This window comes from Cupressus sempervirens, chromosome 11 (assembly GCF_028749045.1).
Source record: "Cupressus sempervirens isolate cs-2001-9-10 chromosome 11, ASM2874904v1, whole genome shotgun sequence".
NCBI lineage: Eukaryota > Viridiplantae > Streptophyta > Pinopsida > Cupressales > Cupressaceae > Cupressus > Cupressus sempervirens.
In genome coordinates, this window is record NC_143128.1 from 408,815,888 (window position 1) to 408,841,077 (window position 25,190).

The 25,190-nt window shown below is 35.9% G+C and overlaps 1 protein-coding gene across 2 annotated transcripts in view; it reads left to right on the forward strand.

The window, feature by feature from the left end:
* Positions 1–25,190, forward strand: part of PAA1 (P-type ATP-ase 1) — a 271,870-nt gene that overhangs the window by 51,675 nt on the left and 195,005 nt on the right. For both annotated transcript variants that reach the window (XR_016358675.1, XM_089809766.1), the window contains exons 4-5: positions 11,113–11,187; positions 11,318–11,598. Coding sequence is in view for 1 of the 2 variants with exons in the window: in XM_089809766.1 (XP_089665892.1) it covers positions 11,113–11,187; positions 11,318–11,598 (356 nt within the window). In the remaining variant the exon portion in view is untranslated. The remainder of the gene's footprint in view (positions 1–11,112; positions 11,188–11,317; positions 11,599–25,190) is intronic.

A 25,190-nucleotide genomic window follows, 5' to 3' on the forward strand; every position in this document is an offset into this window, starting at 1 on the left:
CATTAACAATAGTTTGATACATAATTTATTTTATAATGAGAATATTACATTGGTGAAGCTTCTTAAGTGGAATTTTGTTAGGGAAACAAATGCCTTAGGGGGAATATAAATATGAACTCATTGTGAAGGAACGACTGTGTTCCAATAGTCAGTGGTTGTGCCATCAGGATCCCAAGATATATTAAATCCAAATTGCATACCTAAAAACTACCTACAAGCCGTGCTTAAATACTCGTTGGAAAAACTTTCCGAGGGTGTACAAAGATAGCTGACGGCGACACAAACTATGGAAACAAAATAAAAATAGGTCCGAGATATATTAAATCAATTGGTCCATTAACAATAGTTTGATACATAATTTATTTTATAATAGGAATATTACATTGGTGAAGCTTCTTAAGTGGAATTTTGTTAGGGAAACAAATGACTTAGGGGGAATATAAATATGAGCTCATTGTGAAGGAATGACTGTGTCCCAATAGTCACTGGTTGTGCCATCAGGATCCCGAGAGGTTTAATGTTGTGTTGGTCCGTTGTTAGTAATTGGAATGTAGGTGGCCACAATGTCAACTGTCCCAACTTCTTCCGGGTATCTTCTAGTAGGAATTTTACCTCGGAACCTCCATCCACAATTGTGTCTGAGAGGACCGTTCCTAATATACCCATCTCTACGACCGCCGGATGCCATCCGGATGTGAGTGCTACTAGCATTGGGTCCGCTGCACTTGCTCCACTTTCCTTCTCCCTTCCATGTTCTCTTGGTAGTTTAGCAGTCGGGGCTATGTTCGTGAGTGCTGTCCGTAGCTGAGGCATTGTGAGGATCAGGTATTTAACTTGACTGGTATTTCAGTTTGTAATATCTGCCTTATGATGCTTTGTTTTACATAGTTCCTCGTTGAGGTATCGATAGTGTCCTTCAATTGTGATTTCTCTACTTGCGTTGCTTTCTCAATTTCTACTTGCGCTTCTTCCAATCTCCTCTTTTCTTCCGTCTGGTCGGGGTATAGTTTTTCTTGTTTACGGGTGATTGCCAAGACTTCTTCGTCCGCACCGATGTTGATCAAATTCACTCCTGATTTCGGGCACTTGGCATCTTCATGATTTCCAAGACCGCACCATCTGCATAACAACTTTGGTGCATTTGTTGATGTACAGTTCTGTGCAAAGTGGCCCCACAAATTGCATGCTCGGCATTGAACCATCGGGTGTGATGGAGCTCAAAATTTTTGTGAATTAAGGATCTCCATTTGAGGATTAATGTTAAAGACTTAAAAGATGTATTGCTGATGCTCGATTTGAACCACAGATTATTCACAGGCCTGATGTTTGTTGAGTCTTGGATGTGTTGATGTTCAGTTTGTTAAAAGTGATGTTTCTAATCGTAGGAGACATGCCATCCTCACTTGTTCATATTAATGAGTTGAGCAAGTTATGTAGTTAGATTCACTATAAATATTAGCTTTGCAACCTTTAAGAAAATCAAGTAACAGTGATAATATCTATGACTACACAAAGAGGAACGAATAAACTTGAAACTTGGGCATTCGAAGATGTATATCTAAAGCCTTGAAAGTGTTGTGACTATTCAAGTCAAATAATTCTAGATTCTTAAAGTTTAGCCACACAAATAATTACCGTGATAATTGACATGGAGTATAAACCTTGAATCGCTGCCTAGAAATAGTTGACTCCAGTGTCGTTAGGATTTAAAGACAAAGAAATTCACTAGATATGTCTGAGATTATGACAAAGGTTCTTGAAAGGCGTGAAAGCAACAATGGCAGATATGAAATTTGTTAACATAAATTGCAGAGGCATCAAATTGAAATACTCCTAATACATAAGCAGTTCAGATTGAGACAATCCCAAGCATGGCAGTATTGTCACTTCCCTAAGGGCCCGTTTGGATCATGGATCTGAGGTGGAATTAGAATTCCGTATTCTAAGAACTTTTCAATCCACAGTTTGGGTGTGCAAAACGCAAATTAGAATTTGATAAAAATGGGATTCCGTATCCTCATTTATACTCCATTTCGTGGATTTCGTCTTCCATCCAAATACTTGGAATTAGTGATAAACCCGTTTTAATTCCAATTTTTTATAAAATGGGCATATGATATTTATTGAAACCAATAATTTTTGGTGTCCGCCAAAAGCTATTTCGTTTACCGCTTGAAAGTATTTGTTGCTATTTGCTCTGTTTGCTCGAAAGTATCCGGCGACTTTGATGAGATCTTTACTCAGGCTTGTTCCCAAAATCCCATCATTGTCCTCCTACTGAAAGGCCGCCCTGTACGATTTGTCGTCGGCGTTGGCGTGCATTTGTAGAGAAAGAAGCAGCTCCATCTTCGCTAGGGGTTGATCTTGTGACCTGCTGGACAAGATCACGGTTGCGCACCCCTCCCGGGAAATACAATTAATCACTAGCATGGATTTCTCGTTGCCGTAATATGTCTAGATTCCTGGCAATGACATTTCAGATGGAGATCCAGGCATCAACAAATGCTTGTGTGGTCTTGACTGCTTAAATTTGTGCTTGCACTGTTGCTATTTGCATCTAAATTGTAGGTCCTTGTTGATTTGGTGGTTGGAATGGCTGAATCTACATTTGATTGTTTTGTTCTTGTAATTTATCTAGCTTTTCTTCCTCTTATGTGCTCATATTGAATTCTTGGTGAACCAAATGGGCCCAAATCGAATTCTCAAAACCGAAACCTGGATTTCAAGTTCTAGAATCCCAAATCAAGAATTCCGGATGCCAATTCTGAAATCATATTCCAGCAACCAAACGGACCCTAAGCAGTGAAATTATGAAAGGACCTCAACTGTTGAAGAATAGGATGCAGCGAACTCCACCTGTATTGACGCAATGGAGCGGAACAGTCTATGCACAGATTTCATCCAATGAGCAAATGTCATTCACGATGTTGAAAAGTTCAAATACTGGTTTAACCACAAGGATGTAGTAAACAATATAAAAAAGGGTTATATTCCAAGGGCGGAAGTATATAGTTGAATCACAGACATGAAGACTCTGTTCACCGTTCTTACCCAGCCTCACCATTCACTTCTCGGCAGCCAAAAGCATACAGTGCTGGGCATTCGGACAGCACACTGAAGACAAAAGTAGTGTGGAAGGCCAGAAACAAAGAGCCAGTCAATATCAAGAGCCACCAAATTGGAATGACTTGAAATTATCAGCGGGTCGAGTATGCGTTAATGGTGAAGTCCAAGACAGAGAGCACTTTTTGAAGTGCATAAAATCATTGTTAAAAAATGGATGGACAAAGTTATTTGCTACAAAAGGAAGTAATATTGAGGTTGCATTCGAAAGTAATTGAAGGAATGAAGATTAATGTGCCGATAGAGTCCAATAATAATTATTAGGCAAATTGTTGGTGCTCGTAAGCCATTGGAAAAGTGCAATTATATTTTTAGACAAGGAGCCCGGGGATTGTGTTTATGGTAATTAAAAGGAGCAATTATTATCTTGAGGAAGTATGATTTTATTTGATAAGTCATAAAGTTAAAGTTAAAGAGGATTATTAACTTTTGAAAAGGTCTAAAGATGAAACTAATTGGTGCGATTTATTTCTGAAGGGGTATAAGTTTTAATTTTAAAAAGTCATAACTTTAGAATAGGAAGATATAAATAGAAGATGTATTTTAGAACAACATTCATCATTGGAACAATTACATTCATACACTCTAAAGGAGTATTTTTATTTTATTATTGTAAGGAGGGATAAGGGCTACATTATGATTTTGTAATATAAAGTCTATTATTTTATTTTTAAATAAAATAAAATGTCTCTTGTTTATCTTTAATGGCGTGGAGATTTAAACTGTAGGCGAATCGTCCTTCATAATTATATTTTGGAATTTTGTATATGATTTTGATACCAAATAAGTAGACATGGTCAGTTAGCATTTTAAATTTGATCGTCATAGGTGTTGTGAAATATTAAATTGTTTCTGTACCTTTGTCCAGTTTGTCTCCTTCTCAGCGGAGTTAAAATTCACTTTGGACTAATTCAAGATTTTATTATAATTGGTCTGTCACATCTGTATTATTAAAATTGTTAGTAGTATAAGTCCATTGAACATTATGAAGTTGTATATAAAAGTTCACTGAGGTTGACTCTATCGCTCAGATGAGCAAAGGCACTGGTCTTTTAATTGAAGTCAAAAAATCTATATATTCCTTCTACAAGCATCAATTCCATTATTTACAAAATTTATACAAAACATTCAATTATCAATTATTCAGCAATTAGTTTCAGTTTCATCGAGTTCGAGGACCTTGCCAGTCGAAAGAACTCCAAGTTTAAATTCGCTATAGAAAAACCTTGAATCGGACAGTCAACGTTTGAGGTGAAGGTTTACCCGCTTGGGTGTAGTGGAGCCCGAAGTGCAGGGGAATCCAAGCAATTTCCATTTGTTGGCCAAAATTTGATTGAGAAATCCTACCAGAGAAGTGGCAAGCTCTTGGATTTCCAATCTGCGATTTTGGGAAACAACAAGGTGACCGTTCGCATCGTACTGAATCGGCTGTGGCCCCCATTATTATTGTTGGTATTGTTGTTTTGCCCTCTTCTATTATTTCTGTACCCACTTGAAGTGGCACCATCATTGCTTGTGTTTCTGCTCCCTCTTGATGTGAAAGTCTCCTGTGTCAGCAACACTTGTTGATGCCCTCTTGTTTTCATATTGAGGGGGCATTCTTTTGTGGAATGTCCCATAATTTGATAGATATCACAGAATTGGTTTTTCGGGCAAGACCCCTTCGTGTGACCTTCTGTCTTGCATTCTGTGCACCATAGCTCGTTTCCCTTTGTCTCTTTTTGCATATTCTTAAATTCCTTCATCATTCTAATCATATCTTTCTAGAGAGCTTGAACCTTCTTATTGTCCTTTTCGTCACCATTGCTATCTTCTTTCGAAGACGAGTCATCTGAGTCGGATGAGCTACTTTTCTTCTTCTTTTTTGTTTTCTGTTCACTCTCTAAGTCCATCACCCGATTGTATGCTTCGGTGTATGATGATGGCAACACAATCTTCATTTTCTTCCTTAACTCTGGGCATAGTCCTTCAATGAACCATCTCTATTTCAGTCCGTCTGCTGGCTTACTCTCCATTTTATTTACTAATTCTTTTAACTTTCTGGCATATACCCAGACTGTTTCATTTTTCCCTTGTTTAGTGGTGTAGTTTTTTGTTACTATCCCATTGTCATCTCGTAGCAGTTGAAACTCTGTAATAAATTCCTTCTTTATGTTTTCCCATGTCGTTAGCTTTGCCGGATAGTTGTCAGAAAACCAATCGATTGCTACGCCTCGTAAGGTGGCTGGAAATTACCTTGCCCTTTCCTCATGATCGTTTTCTCCATTCATTGTCCAAATCATTTCGCAAGTTTTGCAGTGCCTGATCGAGTCAGCCGTGCCATCCTTGTCGAACTTTGGTAACTTTTCCTTTGGACTGGCCATCGGTACCCTTTCTTTCTTTTGTTGTGCGCTGTTGTTTGTACTTGCGTTGTTTTGTACTTCCGCGCTGCTCTGAACACCCGCGTTACAGACACCTACGTTTTCAAGTGGCATGAAGGCTTCCGCAAGGATTTGGTTGTTTCGACCAAACTGTATCTGCTCGTCAGGTGTATCAGGGACAAAGAGTTCACCCCACACTCGAGTTCCTTCGACACTTTGAGCTGCACTGGTCCTTTCCCTTCCGTCCAGATTACCCCTGGGCGTATACCAGTTTGCCAATTCTTCCTTTGTTCCTTTGATCACCCTTCGCCTTTCTCGAGCTTTTTCTATCAATCTTTCCCTTGATGGACTTGGCGACTGCACTTTGTTTGTCAGTGCTCCCGTGGTACCATGGTCACCCCTTGTGCCACCATTGCCGTACCCTTTGGCGAGTTGTTGGAGTTTGTGCTTCCGGTCGCTTTGCTGTGTGCAGTTTAATACTTCCCGTGCCACCCTTACGCTGTCATCTTTTAGATACTTATTTCTATCTTTATTCAATGTGTTCGGCATTCATAGCACCCGGTCCTAATAGGCAATGGTGCCAAATGTTTACTGTATGGGGTAAATAGTTTAATGCATTAAGACAATAGACAAGAACATGTAACACAACAATACTCCTTTTATTATTCGCATATATGCCGAAGAGATTACATGGTGCTTCCAATGATGATTACCACCATGATTCAAAGTCCATTTCTGACGTTGTACATATACCATTCCGAAGGGGTGACTCAACTGTCACGCATCCTTTTGGATGCTAATCTACATCTACCCATCTTCTATTTTATAATTTTACCGACAACATGCTAATCTACCCGTCGGCTATTTTATAATTTTACCGACAACATGCTAATCTACCCATTGGCTATTTTATAATTTTACCGACAACATGCTAATCTACCCATCGGCTATTTTATAACTTTACCGATAACAGTTGATTTAGCGAGATTTTCTAAGGTTAATGATTTCTGTGCCCTTGCTGAAGTATAAGGGTTTGAATCCGACTGGTGCATTGCAATTCACAGCTGAGGTATTGTGAATTAGTTCTGAGAATAATTCTAGTTGAATTATCGTCCATGACTTTACTTTGTGTTGCTTTGGAAGAAGATTTTCGTGTTTATATAGGTTGCTGTGAGTTTGTGTTAATTTGCTATCACTTCTCTTCTGTTTATACCGTACCACTGAGAAGTGGAGTTATGCCAATATAATTGACTGGTTTGGAGAAGATTAATTGACTACTCATCAATTTAGAAGACCTGTGATCTGTTCTGGGGGATTTGTGGCTCATTCAAAAGGCTACAAATGTCATTTACAGCAGCATTGGGACGGCTTTCCATACCTGTGATTACCCTTATTGGGTCTGTGATCATCATTGGTGGCTGTGATTAAGCTTGGGCAGGCTGTAGTTAGAATCTGGGAAGCCTGTGGTTGAATTCTGGTGACCTGCAATCACTGATATCAGGTTGTGAACCATTTTCCAGGGGCTGCGTTTGACTCTGGCAGCCTGCGATTAAGTTTGGAGGGCTTGCAACTTGGTTTTTGAGACCTGCATCTCATTTTGCAGGACCTGTGATATCCATAACCGGCCCACGATTTGACCATTTGCCTTGCAATCTGCATAACAGGCCTGCGTTTGAGTGGCTGCATGGAGAGTTATAGGCCCTGCGTTTTCATGTTTGAAGGCCATGCTGATTGCTCTGGAGGTTGTGATCAGTCTGCTAGGCAGCACATACATTGAATTGGCCCATCGTGATTGTCAATGGCAGTGTGGTGTGTAGCAGCGGCTGGGTGAATTGTGCATGTCATTTTCAGGTTCTATGTTCCCTATTTTAATAAATGGATTGTAACTTGTAATTGCATTTTGAGCAAATGATTGAAGGAATTGTTTAGTTGTTTATCGGTAAACTGGTATGATTACTTAGCTGGCAGATTTTGCAAGGGACAGGAATTGAATATAAACGATTTCTATCTGGAAATACATAAATTGTTGATTAATTCAGATTAGAGCAATTTACCCATACATTCAATAATACAAATTGGTATCAGAGTATGCTTGCCAAATGCTTGACGAAATGCCAAACACTGTTTAGTAAGGAAAATTGGTGTTGGTCTAAGTTGTAACCAGCTGGGGTTATTACAGTTCAAATTCGTCGAGGGAATGTGGGCTGTTACACATTAAGTTTTCTGATTTGTAAATAACTATAGGAACATTATTAAACTCAACTATCCCAATAGATGATGTGTCATGCACTTTTCATGCTCATGTGTAGCAATCGACTCTTCTTCCATTTCAAAATTCACCAAAAGAGTATTGTCAATTACATCCATTCCAACATTAAATCATTCAAGAGTGTTGTCAGTATCATCATAGGCATCGAACTTCTTGTTGGATTGTTTTGAATGCAAAGAAAAGGCTGCTGCTACGTCATCAAGCAATGCCTTGTTATATGAAGTTACATCCTGAGTTTCTAACATACTCTCTTCTTGACTTAGGTCACCCTCTTCCAATTCTATAGCCTCTTCTTTTTGTTTGTCCTCAACACTACTTGGCTGCAATGAATCATTTTCCTTACTAATCCCACTTGTGATGTAGTGTGCAAGTTTCTTGACATGTAACAAATCTGCTGTCTTCTCATTTGGCTCTTGCTCTTTTTTGGAGTTAACTCCTCTTTAGTCAATGGGTTTTTGAACTTCTCAATTTAACACTCAACCAATCTTTTTGAGAAATCATAAACAATAGGTGATATAGTGTTCTCTTTTCTCCAAATGGCCAACAAATCTGATTGCAACTCCTTGGAGCCAAAACCAAAAGCTAGATATAAAAATTGAGAGTATCACTCAACTCCTTTAATTGAATTGAGCTCATTAGAATCAACTGTTTACTTACTATAAATAGTAAGTCCCTGAAAACGGAGCCAAACTCACCACAGGCCAATTGAAAGCCTAATAATTCCACAACTGAGACCCTCACATCCCACTGTCAGCTCACGAGGCTCACAATGATGAACTGACCAAGCCAACTGCATGAACCTACTAAAAATGGGGACATTACAGTAAATGTTCAAACCTAACTCTAAACAGTTTTGGGTGTTATGGTATTGATTCAATAAATATTATTTTCATGTGGATGCTGAAAGTTCATGTTTGTATTTCTCGTACTTACTTTGCAAAGTATAGATTTCTGGAAACCCATGAAGCTACTTGCAGATTTAAACCGGAACCCATTCCCTTTGCAACATTGAATCAAGATTTTCTTGGGAATTTAAATCAGGCCAGCTGGGTCAAGTGTTTGGACCTTAGCAAGCACCTACACACCTTTAAGGTCTGAACCGAACTGAACAGGGATAATGCAGTTTTAATATAAAGTGGTCACTAAAAGGGGCCAATTGATTTAAATGAGTGCATTATATGAAAATGTTATAAAGTTGCACATTAAAGAACTATCCATAGTCAAGTGGGATACTAAAAAGCCCATCTTTAATGGTTATTTATTGCATTTAGGCAATTGACATCAATTCCAAGGGAAAATGAATTAATTTATATCAAGTTAATTTTCTTTTTCGAAGCCAAATATATTTTAATGATTTAAAATGCAGAAGGCAAGGAGTTGGACATTGAATATAAGGCTTTCATAAAACGATTGATCATTGTGATGATCATTTGCTTTTGTTATTACTGTGGTGTGAGCTTCTGAATTTGGAAATCGGTGCTTGGACTAGGGTTTTCTCTTGGAGAATGCTAATTCTTCAAACGATTCAGGCATTTGAGGTGTTGATAGATGCATGAAATTTTCTATTGGGGAGATACGATTTTGAGACTTAAGTTGAGCTTGATTGTTGAGAGGAATTCAATTAGTTTTCTTTCACATAAGGATTGATAGCATCAAATGCATTCAGATTTCTTGCACAGATTAACAGAGTTGATTATAGGGCAGATTGCAGCCTTCACTTCCAGCGCTTGGAATTTTAGAGAGCAGCTGTTTGGTCTTGGAGAGCCACGTGAGGGTCTGGAAGGTGACGTTAGTGCTGGAAGAAGTCAGATTTGGAGTTGTTGTGTGCCATTGTCCCCCATTCTCCTTTGGTGTCAACGATAGGCATTTGGCTTCAATCATGTTTGTTACAACCCAATCTTTTATTTCATTGAATTTGATATTGCTGCTCAGAATGTGTAGTTTGACTCTCCATGTTAGCTCCATTCATGGCAAATGTTATGTTTTTATGATATATTCAAACTCCTTTAAAGTCCAAAGAAAAATAATAAATGGTTTAATTTGATGCTTTCAACTTTGCGATCAACCCTTGATTTATTAAAAATTTGGCTTAATGTTATTTATTTTATAAATAACAAAAGCCTTTATTTTTAATAGTATATAAGCCAAGGCTTTAGTATTAAATCATTATTTTGAGTAATGCATTATTAGCAGCTAAAGGCACATAGTGAGGACTTCTCCCAATGTTGGATGATGACTCCAGGAGCCTCTCTGTCAGGATCATCATTAGTGAGTAACAGAAACATAGTGTAACATGGGGACTCGCACCTCCCTCCCAACCCTCGAAGTACCCGTCCCTGAGATGTCCTTACATCTAGTACTTGAGTACTTGAGTACCCCCACCTTCACCATTCCACAACCATGCTGCTGTTGGGATGGGTACTTGAATTTCTATTTGAATTTTGAATGTTACTATTGTGTATGTAATATGTTGCTATATTGAATGTTGAATGGTTATAGTTCATGTTGCAAATTTGCTGTGTTCAAGTATTTTAATTTGGAATGTTATACTGAAACATCATTTCATAACTAGCATTTCATGTTCTATATGTATACTATACAACACCCCTCCCTTCCCTATCCTCCCCTTGCCACTGTCCCCTCGTTGTCCTGAAAATGGGCCCCATCTTTCCCCATCGTGGAAACTCGTCCCGATGTACTCCAGTACTGGTGTTGCACTGCAGAAACACCTTTAACATTTGTCTGAACCTCAGGCATATTCCCAAAACATTGGGGGCAGGAATGTCTACTATTCTACAAGTGTGGAGGACATTTGGAAGACCTAATCAGGACATATTGTCATGATACTATACAAGATGAATAAGACAGTATGATAACAGATTTCACAGGAATGATTACTTTCTGATTAAGACGTTTCTGTTTTAATTTTGAGTTATGAGTGGTGAGTGGTGGTGGTGCAGTTGTTGCAAATCCACAAACTTTGTGTTGTTTATTATGGGAGTTCTCTCTGGTTCGACACATTGTATTGTACATGTATTTTAGAGATGGAGTATGTCACAAGGGCTCATAATGAATATGATCCCTTTTATAGATATCTTGTGTCTTGTATAAGGTTATGCTTTGATGATCTGAACACTTTTTTATATAGTTCTGTACCTACTACATAGGTTATGCTGCTTATTGGTCAGAGTATATTTCTTAATGGTTTTCTATGATACAGAGGTTAGTTGCTTTCATATAAACCATGGAAACATGTTAAACCTCCTTTGGGTCATGACAGTTGATATTAAATCATTAGTTATGAAATAAAGAATCTATTGTATGTTTCTATTCTTAATAATTTAATTTCATGCTCATTAGATTTTGCAACTGGAAAAGGAAATCAATCGTCCCAAAATAAAAAAGAAGAACGAATGGGCCGTCTAAAAGATAGTGGTAAGTTTTGATATTGCTTTTCTTTAGTGAATGTGTTCATTATGGTAGAGAGGATCAATTTCTCATGCAGTTTCATAGTCAGAAAATTCTTGGCACCTAATGACCTGATCTAACCTTATGCATTTTACAGGTTATAGACTTGCTATTTCGTGGGCTCTTTGTGCCACTTGTCTTCTTGGACATGCTTCTCATTTCCTTGGAACCATGACACCATCATGGTTGCACATAATCCATACTACAGGCTTTCACATGGCACTGTCTTTGATTGCTCTTGCTGGTCCAGGACGCCAGATTCTTATTGATGGTTATCAAAGCTTGTGTAGAGGAGCCCCGAATATGAATACTTTAGTCGGTCTTGGAGCAGTTTCTTCATTCATTATCAGTAGTATAGCAGCTCTGATTCCATCTTTGGTATACATTCTCATTTTTCACTAACAATTTTCCTTTTCATGGGAAACCTTAGGTAAAATCAATTGGTATTGATGTTTTTCAAATCAATTTGATATTTGCAAGATAGTTGGAGTCTGCTATGTCAAATATAAAAAGGAATTGTCGCCTATGACACTAAACTAATCCATGGATGGGTCTGTGATTTAAGTTGCTATATTGGTACAGGTTTGAGGCTTGAATATGCGGTACAACATTTTGCCCTCCAGGCATAGGTTTGAGGTGTAGGAATGTAGTAATGGTGTTATTTCTGTCTCTCAAGTACAGGTACAGGTTCATACACACATACACATGCATATATGTATATGTATACACATACATACATATGTATTTATGATATATATATATATATATATATACACACTTATATTATATATGTATATATGTATGTAAAATTATATGTACCAGATCCAGCCCTGTTCTTTTTGATGTCTAGATGACATAACTGTTGTATATAAAGTTTTTTGTATGTTAATACTCAAGCCATATCAGTGCGTAAGAGTCCTAAGATTTGCTGATACAATCTAATCAGCATTTGATACTCTGACGATTATTACTTTTTGCTCTATGTTTTAAATGATGTATCAGTGACATTTCAGATATTTAATTAAAAAAATAGATGAACATATCATACATACATTTATACACATATGTATGTATGATATGTACACACAGACATACATATATGCATACATATGCATACAAAGGGGCCAGAAATGGGGGCAATGTCCTTGCCAAATCACGTTATTGTCAATCTTCATCAATATTATGGCCCTTTGGGAGAGCTGATGAGCATAATCAGTCGCAGCCCCTCGCTATCACTTTTCTACAGGGTGATAAATATAGGTCTTTTTGACGATCCTTTCTTCCACATGAATGAGCCATCATAGAATAGTAGGGGCTTTCCCACTTAACCATCAATACATATATAGTGGATCTATCACTGATAGGCCCAGATCATGGCTCAATGCCCTGATTGTCCATCCCTTCTATATGGATGCATCATAATCCTCTCTTGAGTTTCATATCCATCCATTGACCACCCTATTGATGAATCCTATCTGTTATGAAAATAATGTCTCCAAGTCTGGTCAAATGATCAATACTAGTTCAGCCTCCATGCCCATCTGCATCTCTTATAAATCTTGTTGTTGCATTTGAGCTTCCCCTCGATTGCTTGTGGATTGTTGCGTCAAACTACACAAACACACACATGCACGCGCGTGTGTGCACATATATGCCAATAAAAAAAATACAAAATATTGAATACCTCAGAATTTGTAAAAAGGAATACTCATGATTTTTAATTTAGTGATTTGTCAAATACATATTGAAAATTACAATCACTATTCTATATTCTTTAATATTGCACTTCATCAAGAGCATCAAAGTTAACATGTGGTTTAGTTTCCTTAGAACCACAACGGGTTACAAAGTTACTTCCACTAGCTATGTCATGTTTACAAGTTTTCCATTGAAATAGATTGTTACATCCCAATTTTTGACCTAGCTTGAAATATAGCCATTGAGGTTCGCATGAAATCAGTTGGTAGTTTAATTTGTTATAATCTGGCAAAATGGTAAGATAGTTAGTCGTTATGATTTCGAGTGAAGATGACATGTTAGTTGATCGTTAATCACAAATTCAAGGAATTGAGATGAAGGTTAACTGTTATGATTATTTATGATTAAATAATTTATAATTCAATTACAGAGAAATTCCTTGTAGGAAGCATGTCGAAGGGGTGGAAGCATTGTCAAAAAAGAATTAGGCAGGGCATCACCATCACTGGGCAGACAAGTAGAGGACCTAGCGATTTGAAACAGGATACATCTATGGAATTGCATGAGTTATTTAAATAAATAATTTATTTAAAATAATTGAGTTAAAATATCAAACGTATCTTAAAGGATTTTAATTTATCTTTTGTTATATTGTTTTTAATAATTATTTATAAACGTACATTTACATATAAAATGATTTAGCACCATTATCATTTAATAATTTAATAAAGTGATGTTTATAAGTACATATAAGATTTTAATAATATTCGAGTTATAATAACATTAGAATTATTATAATATTCGAATTGCAACCTTCCAACTTTATTCTTTTCAATTTAATATTATTTGCTTTTAAATGATAACACTTGGCATAATTAATCGATATAAACATTTGGCAATTTGATTTTTTAATCTTTTCAACTTCTCGTCTTTCTCTTTAATTTGAATTTTTTGAGGTATTCAAATGGCTTCTTGTAACTGTAGGAAGCCGTAGAGTCTGGCTCAATTTATATTATGGATTCTTTATGATTTTTCGGCATTCTCCTTTTCCTGAACACTTCATCATTTTTCCTACCTCTTGGCATTCCAAATTCATTGTTAATTGTTTTTGTTAGAGATTGAATGCGGCTTTGATAGTAATTCTGCCCCGAATCAAATTGGATTGCTTCCATAGTCACTGAACTAGGTTAGATGGGTTGATACCACTACAAACTCACCTCAAGAATTGGATTTAGAGAGAGTCACATAAGATGATCTAATTTTTGAAAACGTTTTATGTTTTCCTTGGTTTTATGACTGCATTCTTGAGCCGGCAGATTATTATGAGGAAGTAAAACCCGATTAGTATATAAGATTAGTGCACTTTAATACTAGAATGTTGTTTTTCATTATGATTACGAATTGAAGTATGTATGCTCCAGACTTAATCATTGAAGCTTGTCTTGTTTCTAGCCTGCCAACTGCTCTTCTTTTAATATCATTGCTATAATATGTGTTAAAAATCAGACATCTTCCTTTATTGTTTGAACGTGTAATAATCTGATTTTTCTTTTAAGAATGATATCTTCTCAAGTATAATCAAATACATCGTATTATAAATATAATAACTGAGATTGAGTTAATGAACCCAAAACACCAAGGAATTCACCAGGCAAATGCCAGAATATGGTGAAGAAGGTGTAAAGTATCCAAGAGAAGTTAATTTGAAGGCACCAAGGAATCACCGACTTGTTGGCTTGAATATGGTGAGGAGGTGCAGAGATATCTGCAAAACACGAAAGATATCAGAATCAAATAAATAATAAAATAAACAATGCATTAGCTCATGGATGTTCCACTCATGGAGAATGTTGTCAAGAATGTTGTCAATTTTGAGATCTATAAAGAACATAATCATAGAATGTGAAATGATGGTTGTATGCAATCTTCTTGAATAAATGATAGAGTTGTCTGCTTTGAGAATCCCGAATACCTGGGACTCACCCGGCTGTGTAGCCAAGAAGATGGATGATGAGGTGAGAGAAAGGAATCATCAATAATATAAATCAGTATCAAGTGTGATAGAACAACATTTATCTTTTTTATTATGAATTAATTAATAGCTCATGGATATTCTTGTTATTGTGATCTCCTGCTACCAAGTTGTATGATGAGTTAATGACCAGTAAGCCCAGTGGATGGTAAGATGACCCCTATCAATTCCGGGTAGGGAGGGCCTTTCTCGATAGAGATCGTGTGGGGATATGTTGTGGTCCGAGGTTGGGTGGTTAAGCCTTTGACAATGTTTCACCTCTCTCAAGATATCGGACATGCGTTAGACAGAGATAAGCTATGCATTCATTTGTTTATCGGAAACAGGTATTATCATTTTTATTTATGAGGAGGTAAGATTAAATCGAATTATTTCATTGTTATCGTCATTTTACTTCTATATATGAATAACGAATATAAGTATATTTTCTAATCTTGAGATACTGTCATAGTTAAGTAATCAGAGGAAAAGGAATATGAAGCCCTAATTAAATTGAGAGATGATTGGAACCCTAAATGATACAGTGGTATCAGAAGCCTAATTGAATCCATGGTATCGGAAGCCCTAATTGAATCTGTGGTTCGGAAGCCCTAAATGAGATAGCGGTATCAAAAGCCCTAAATGAACTGAAGGTAAATGATGCCCTAATTGATACAGTGGTATGTGATGTCCTAATTTAAAATATAGTGGTATTTAATTGTAGTTATCATTTGATTTTAAGATAGCGGTTTGTAGATGATAGTCGTCATATGAAATTGTTATAGTGTATTTGTGGACTAACCCGGGTGGTTGCAGAAGCATCCCTAGTTTGATTTCGATCTCAGTTTTCCGAGGTATGAGGTTTTCAATTTCTGTAGTAATTTCATTTGATGGTATTTCAAGTTTTAGTTAAGAAATTTTGTCTAACTAATTTTAACTGTAAATCTTATTCACATGAACATGAATGATATAACTGTCTTCCTATGAAAAGAAGTAGAAACTATATTTCTTTGAGAATGTTAGATGTTAATTTAGACCCGAGAAATCGGGATGTTACATAGATATCATCAAATTCTACAATAAAAATGCCTTAGTCAACACACTCCAAGTTAAATCACAAGTTCTCGTTAGTCCATTGTAAGTAAGTTTCTTATGGCAAGGAGCACAAGTTGGTTTATACAAAGAAAAAATATTTAGCTTCTTTCGCACCAGGTTACCTATGATTAATCAAGTGGATAAAGGAGTATATGCTTCAATTTTGCTTAGTTGTGTAGACACAACCTATTGAAATGTTTAATTTTGAGCAAAATAAGCTATATTTTATAAAGCCATAGGATAAAGGAATGGGGGAATGTGCAGTATAGGTCTTAAGGATGGGGGTGCCAAGGGTGTCGATTTGGTGATGGCAACTAGTATTGGTTTGGGAGTGGAGACCTCGATAGGATTAAAGGGTAGTGCCATTTTCATAGTTTTATCATTTAAGAGTGAAGTTATGTAATTGACACATTTTTGTTTATAGTTTTTTTAATAAGAAAACATCGCTTGTTTCTTTTGAGCAGCCCTTCTGACCACTCAGGTTGACCTAGTGTATGCCTTGGGGTATCTTGGGGTAGACCTTGAGCAAATCTCAAGCCATTCAATCCCTATACTCTGTGCTGAATAATAAGAAAACATCGCTTGTTTCTTTTGAGCAGCCCTTCTGACCACTCAGGTTGACCTAGTGTATGCCTTGGGGTATCTTGGGGTAGACCTTGAGCAAATCTCAAGCCATTCAATCCCTATACTCTGTGCTGAATTAGATCCATACAAGCATGTGGAATTTTGTTGTACCTTACAACATAGAATATATATAAAAAATCCATAAGACTCGAGCATCTCCTATATTTTGATAATTCTGTGTGCAATCTTAAATCATGAATTTTCAAATGAAGAATTCTCAATAAGATACTAACTTCAAGATGAGATAATCACCAACCACCCAAGTTAATAAAATTATTTTTATTGGTTCCATGTGAGGTTGCGAATCTAGGCATAATGATGGGTATGCGTATGCTAGTATGACATTTCTCTCCTTGTGTATGAGTATGGGTTTGTATGTATGTGTATAATTAAATATTGGTAGAAATATTAATACTCGTGATTGCCAATGGATGAAATATTTAAATAATTCATAATTTGAAAGAGAGAAAATACTCTTGAATTCACAATATCATAATTCAATGATTTTTAAATATTAATATAAATGAATATCACTCTTCATTGAGAGATAGATTATTAATTAATTCAATTTCATTTGAGCCACAATTAGTTTTAATGTCACTCCCACTAGCCATGTCATATGCAAAAGACAATTCATCTATATAGACTTTGGAAAGTTTTGCAGTTGTAGTGTCTATGTAAGCACAATCAAGAGTTATCTCCCAATTCTTTTTCTCACCTTTTCTTTGTAATAAGGCGTTTGATGTGACAAAAGATCGCAAATGTAGTGTACAAAGACCAAATCATTAGCTTTTCTTAGTACCCGATAGGTTGTGCTTAACCAAGAGTATGTACTTGTAATGTCCACAACTAATACCATACTCAATGTGCCCAAAAATTCCCAAGTATGGTTTAGATCTCGCTTCGAAATGACACTGAGTTTTTGTAATGTTTCTTACATTGAAGCTGCCAATTCCCAATGATTAACCATAGATCACTATGTATTTAATCAGATTAAGGAACAATCAATTATTCATAATATATAATCAAGCCCTAATTCAATGAATTTTTAAATGTTAATACAAAATGAATATCACTCTTCATTGTGATAATTAGATTACTATTTAATTCAATTTCATTTGAGCCACAATTAGTTGTAATGACTCCCACTAGCCATGTCACATGCAATTGATGATTCATGTATATAGACTACAGCAAGCTTCGCAATTGCAGTGTCTATGTAAGCACAATCAAGAGTTGTCTTCCAATTTATTTTCACCTTTTCTTGGTAATTAGGTCTTCGATACAACAAGAGATGCCGAGTGGAGTCTAGAAAGACCAAATCTATAGCTCTTTTTGTACCCAATAGGTTGTGCATAACTAGGATTATGTACTTGTAATGTCTTTAACTAGGACCTAACTCAATTGCCCCTAAAATTCCCAACTAGGGTTTTGATCTAGCTTAGAAATGACCATTTCTGTAATGTTCTGTACAAGCAAGCTGCCAATTCCTAATGATTGACCACACATCACTATGCATTTTATTCAGATTGAGGAACAATCAATGATTCATAATATATACTCAAAGCTGTAATTCTTTCCTTCCCTTTTAATCACTAACCTTAAGAAGGATGGTAGAATTATTGTGCTTAGATGCAAAAATAGTCTACAGACGGACTCCTCCAAGGTTCTTAACCATCTTGGGACCCCCCCACCTTGTGATTGAAATTACTTTACTTCTCTCTTCACAAACTCCCCATCCTCTTTACGGTAATTAGTGAGTGAACAAGGAAAAAGACTACGTGTGTGTGTGTGTGTGTGTGTGTATTAGACTTCATAAGGGAGCATTATTGCAAATAGAATTCAGATATAATATTATGTAAGTCATGTTGTCCTTCATTTTGTCATCACAAAATGGATGCAACAGTACAAAACTTTTCCAATTAAGTTTCATATTCTCTAAGATACAACTGGTAAAAATTGATCAATTAATCTCCCCCAATATATACTATGAGTCTATGTTGAAGGTTTTTGTCAAGTCATTTATGTTTTTCAGTTTGATAACCTTTAAATTTTTGTGGCCTCCAAAATCCTTTTTTGCATTTTAGCGTGTTTGTTTGTCCTTTTGTTTTCGTCAATCTCTTGCTTTCGATCATGCCCTCGTTTAGAGCTATCTTGGGACTTAATTGGAGTTGTTAATCAAAAGTTATTTAAGTGCATGTGTAATCGGGTTTTAGAACCTCGTTGCATATTTTAAATATTAGACCTTATAATTTGATGTTATGTTGCACTTTTTGAAGTATATGACTTAAAACCACTTCACAATATGTTTTTAAGTTATATAGTTGTACTTTTTGAAATTTTAACTTAAGTCATTTAAGTTATAAAGTGCGCTATTAACTCTAATTTGATGTTCTATTGCACTTTATTGTTATAACTTAAATGACTTAAGTGAAAATCTCACATTTTCAACCCATTTACACATGAAACATAAATTGTTTATGTGTATTATAAGGGGAAAGGTGAATCAAGGATATAAACCCTAAGTTCATCACATAACCAGACTTATACAACTCAAAGAGGGAGTCAAGGAGATTGATCCTTTTAATCCCAACTCTAAGAGAACTAGATCTAGGAAGATTAGTGCCAACCGAGTGATAAAGAAGCACTAATGCAAACATAGATATAATGGACCCTAATCCAACAAGAGCTATGAAGAGCAATTAAGTGGATGTGCAATGTAAGAGTTAAGTGCAAGGAAATGGAAATGTGTATTGAAATAGAGAAGAAATAGAAACTTACCTTGTGAAATACAAACTTGAAGATGAGCTGTCAAAAGACCTCCGAAGGGCAGATTCCTCTTGACTTACAGCAAAAATTGCGAGGTGGACAAAACCCTAAAATCATTTGGCGACATGTGAGGGTGACTTCCCTTATCAGGGTTGAAATGGTCGCCCCTGAAGCATTAGGGCTGATCTAGTTAGCCCTGATGGAAAGAGTGCGATGTTGATTCTAATTTCGTAGTTCCATAAAAAGCCGAAAAGGGTACTCTGATCTGCATCGTGTTCGCCAATCTGAGATTTGCAACCTACAATAAAAATATATTTTTATTGTTGATGGGGAGTTTGCCTTGGTCAAACCCCAATTTAGGAATTAACCTTGAATTGAAATAATTGGATTACAAAAATGGAAAACAAATGTATGATTTCACCTTACAATAGTAGGATTTCTTGAATCGAATGTAGTTTGCTCACTTCACCAATTGATTTTAATCAAGAAGATGAAGATGAATGGATGTAGAAGATGCAACAAAGGATCTTGAAGAAGATCTTCTGAGATAAACTCCTTCAATTCCTTGATGCTTGAATCCTTGATCTTCAATGGAGGAATTTGTAAAAACTCTATGTATGCTTTGATAGAAATTTCAGTGCCAATTGAGCAATGTTACTAGGTTTCTTGTTTTTATTAGAATTAATTTTTAGAATACATTAAAAGTGCAGGAGGAATGCTAACAACACAACTTCAACATTTTACATAATTTTATTTAGAAAGGGAATACAAAGAACATATATCAAATTCCACCAATTAATTAAGGAACTTGATTTCCTTATAGCTTAATTTGATGTGCTTGCCGGCTGAAAGGGAAGACCAAAATATGAGTCCCACAACAGCTCCTCAACACACGTCTCCAAGGATATCCACAATGCAGGCTGAAGACACTGTCAAACCCATCGTAGTTATTGCGGAATGCCCCCATAGCACATTGCGGCTAGAAGAGGAAAGACGTCCAGCTACTCACAAATCGTAGGCTATCAATTCTAAGTGCCACCTGGTACAATTTCGCCTGGTACAAATAAACTTCAGCAATTCACAGCCTTGGTGTCAAGTTGATGGGAATCTCAAACGCCAATCTCAGCAATCACCAAATTCCTCAAAACTTCATCAAATTGTTTGCCAGTATGCAGCATAATACAATTGATTTCCTTCAAAAGATCAATCTTCGTAGACATAGTGATTACAATAAGGAGACTTGGCAAATTGTTTATAACAACACAATTTGCAATGAAATTACCTAAACAATCTCCCAGACACAAGAAACACAGATAGGAGATTTAGATAGTGAAATCACCATACATCTGTAGTGACTTCAAACATCAAAAACTTCAGAGACCCTTATACATCAGTAAGGGCATATAGTTAAGAACCCAGGAAAAAGCCACAAAGGCACAAAATCAAATATATAATCAATCGGATGCTATACTCGTCAAATGTCCAAATGACACAAAGTTTCCCAAATGAACTTCACTTAAGAAGCTTCCCACACACAACATTAAAATATAATAAAGTGCCATTATAAACTAATTTATTAATTGCTTTTGGCTCCGAAAATGACCTTTTCCACCATAACTTCAAATTCTGACATGTAAGGTCATTGTTTCTTGTTCCCATGATTTAAAACTTTTCGTCCCGGTTCCAACCAGCTATGATATTGAGGTGACCAACCAACAATAGTAACAAAAATAGCAACCTCAACGTATTTAGATGAATAATAATAATAATTCACCCGTCTTGCGAAAACAACTGAAGAAGCATTAGAATCGAAATCTGACAATAACAAAGTGATCCTGATGATGAATGAACTTGACAGGGTGACTTACTATAAATAGACGCTCCCTCCAAAATTTTTGGAGCCCAAACCAGAAGCCTGAAATAAAAACTGAGAGCATCCTCCAACTCTTCTGACTCAACTGAGCTCATCGGAACAACCAGATTGACTTACTATAAATAGTGAGTCCCTCAAATGGAACCAAAACACACCGTAGGCTGTTGGAAAGCTTATAACCACACAACTAAGACCCTCAAATCTTACTGTTAGCTCATGAGGGTCGCGATGGTGAACTGACTTGGCCAACTACAGGAACCTGCTAAAAATGGGGACATTACAGAATTGCTTCAATGATGCTTGAAGACTTGAATGCTTGAGTGCTTGATCTTGTGAATGCATGATGTGAAAATGAAACAAGAAGCCTCCCTTTTATAGAGATCTTAAATTGGCCAATACCTCAAACTTTAAAATGAGGTGAGACCCATCTTAAAGGCAATAAATGCTTGTTCGTAATAAGATTCCTTGGGGTAAATGAAGGATTATTAATTTGAGTTAATAAAGGTCTACCCCAATTTAGAAAATAAGAAGAAATGTGATTTTATTTATAGAAAAGATGAAATATAATCTAAGTTAGAACCAATTTTAAATAGTAATTTAAATTAATTTAATAAACGAGGACATAATATTTAAGAGAAATAAAGTTCCAACCCATTTATATTCATTTTAAATTAATAAAAGGTCCAAGGAGATGGAACAAAAAATTTAAATGGAGGAAAAATAGAAGCTAAATGCAAATAAATGATGAAAACGCATTAAATGAGTGCTAAACCTTCATTAAATTGAAGTGGTTTCAATGTAAGACGGTACTGTGTAAATATGTAATGGACCCCAAAAAGTGAGATTCAAAGTGATTCAATTAAACATGTGCAAAATAGAAACACCAAGAATGTCTAAGTCATTTACACATGTAGTTGCACCCAAAAAGGTCAATTTTGCTTGTATTTCCTTACTCCAAGAGGCGAGTCGCACCTTTGAAAAGTGCAATATGCATTTACCTTCAAAAACCACAATTGGCTTGCAAAAGATTACTTGTTTTCTAATAAAACAACTTGACTTGGTGGTTTTACATGGATTTTAAATATGTAAATGACCTTGAAAACCCCAATTCGGTCATTTACATGTAAAATGCAATATGTAATCAATTCGGAAAAGTGCACCAATTCTATGCTTGAATTTTATGCAACAAGGCAACATGTAATGGGTTTGAAAAGTGCAATCGTACATTTATATGCAAAATGAAATGTATAAATGCTCCCAAAAAGTCCAATTTGTATATTGCCTCCAAACCAAACATACATATGCAAGAGAAAAGTGCGATTAGTAGTTAGAAGGTCAAAAAGAAATGTGTAAGTGACATCAAAAAGTGTGATCTGCACTTTCCCTTGTTTATGCAACATGCATTCTAATGCTAAAAGTGCAATTTTGCATGGAAAGAAAAATTGTAACATGCATTGTGTTTTGAAAACCCAATTTGCCTAAATTAATTCATTTCCAACATGCAATGCTCATCCAAAATCGTGAATTGCATCTAAGGAATCATTTCCAATGTGTGAATGGGCTCAATTTTCACAAAGGATACACATTTCAACTTGAAAGTTCATTCTATTTGGATGTTTGAGTTTATATGATCTTCCTCTTTGCATATCAAACTTATTTTAAATATGCATTGGGCCTTTAAAAGCCCGATTTGCTTGAGCTCTTGCCATTGCATTTTTAATATGCAAGTGCTCAAGTAAAACCCGGTTTTGGGCAATTGAAGGAAAATGTGACATACTAGGAGGCTAGGAAAAAGCCCCCATATCTGTGAAGGCTTTCATATCGCACATCCAAAGCACTTGGAAAAGTGCGATTTAGGGCTGGAGTTGGAATTTTTCAAAAGCATTTGATCAACATATGCAAATACATTAAAAAAACCCGATTTTGGAGAGGAGAGTTTCATTCCAACTTCTTCTTGCTGCAAGTTTTGCTCTTTGCTCTCCTAGTAAGTGTAAGATTTGGGTTTTGTTTGCATTTCTTGTTCAATTTTGCTTTCTTTTACTCTTTGTTTTCCATTTGTTTAGTGGCAGCCCTAGATTTTTTTTTAAGTTAATAAATAAGCTCAAAATTCTCATTCTTTGTAAATGCAAAAGTTCTTCATCCAAAAATGAATTTGCATACAAGAGTGTAAGTGCTGAAACTTATCAATTTGTGAGAAAGCAAGAGGTATGTTCTTCGTTTTCATTTCTTGTTTTCGTATATACTCTGTATTTTTGTTGGTTGCTTGTTTTAGTTTGTTTGTGAAGGAAAAGTTGGAATTTTTCTACAAAGATTGCAAATGTCTTTCCATATTTCCAGCTTTCATATCCATTGTTAACCACTAGAAACTAGTTAATATAATTTGTACCAGTAAAATTCTTAGTGCATTTTAGTGTTGTTACAATGGCCATGTCGATATCATAGTGAATGCTTTCATTGTAGTGAGTGTGATAATGTATATCATTGCCACCGTGGATGTTTAATTTTGTAGTAAAACACAGACTGCATTGTTGCGATCTGCAACTGGTGTGATGTCGTATGACATTGCTCGGTTTAGGATTACAGTTGATATGAGATGTCAAGTTTGCTAGCATTTAATCCGAATTTTACAATCATGTTCACTGACAATTTAGTTGCTAGAATAGTATATCTTTGGTGGCAACACAAAGATGGTGATAATATCTGAATCAAGCAGTAACTCTTTGGCTAACAACAGTGTTCATCTTCAATGAGGTGTGGTCCACTAATAATCATCAGAAAATAACATTCTTGTTCAACCAAACAGGTGACTCCTAAATTCTAAAGATTATCAATGCTTGGTAGAGGCATGTATTAGTGAGTATTCAAAGATTAATATATCACTTGAGAAGATTGAAACAATGATACTTGGTGACATAATTGATTTGGCATAGAGACTAAAATTTCTAGATATATTAATGTGTGCTATAATCAAAGTGAGCAGCTTGAGTGCAACCAGTAGAAGAATTGCGTATCATCATCGTTGAAGATTAGACAAAAACAATAAAGTATCATTGACTCGATTTGCCCATGTGAATCTGTAGATCCTTTATGAGTATGGGTATTTTTGGCTTGCTTGGAGATACAAAGTAGTAAATATATTTATCGACTACTTAGAGTTAGAGCGCTGGAGTTTCATACATGCATCAATAATTCAACTTCTTTATAGATTGAGCTCTAACAAAATAATAATGACTATAATAGTCACTCACAACCTTCTACGAACTACAAAGGTTGAGTCTCTTATACTAATATGTAAGACTCTGTTCAAGTGTGTGATCATATATAAATTTGAAAAGACTGTGGAAATTATCCTACAAATCTAACATGGTAATGATGCAAGGCAAATACTTGCCAAAGAGCATATACTTATTGTGAGAAGCATCTTGTAGTGAGTGTAATCACCTAAAAATGGTCATCTAGACTATTAGCTTGCCTTCTCAACATTTTGGCTAAATTAATCATTTGCCTAGTGTATGCAATCACCTAAAAAAGGTTAACTAGACTATTAGCCTCCCTTCTCAGCATTTTGGCTAAATTAATTAATCATTTGCTTAGGCCAAATTGCTAAAATCAATTTATTTGATTATAACCTATGGTTTTGACTATATTATCCTAAGTCCCTATTTGATTAAAAGAACATGTCCCCTTTTAATTAAATAAAAGACCCCATTCTTCTAACCCACTCAATGTGCACACATAAAGACTTTTCCCTCTTTTCAAATTAAAAGAAAAGGCTTTTGTCTCGCATAAAAGTCAACTTCTTTTCATTGGTTGACTTGCTCTTGCACATGGATCATGCCAAAAGTCAATCCCCACCCTTGATCATCCATCCCTTGATCTTGATCTCCACTGTCCATACAC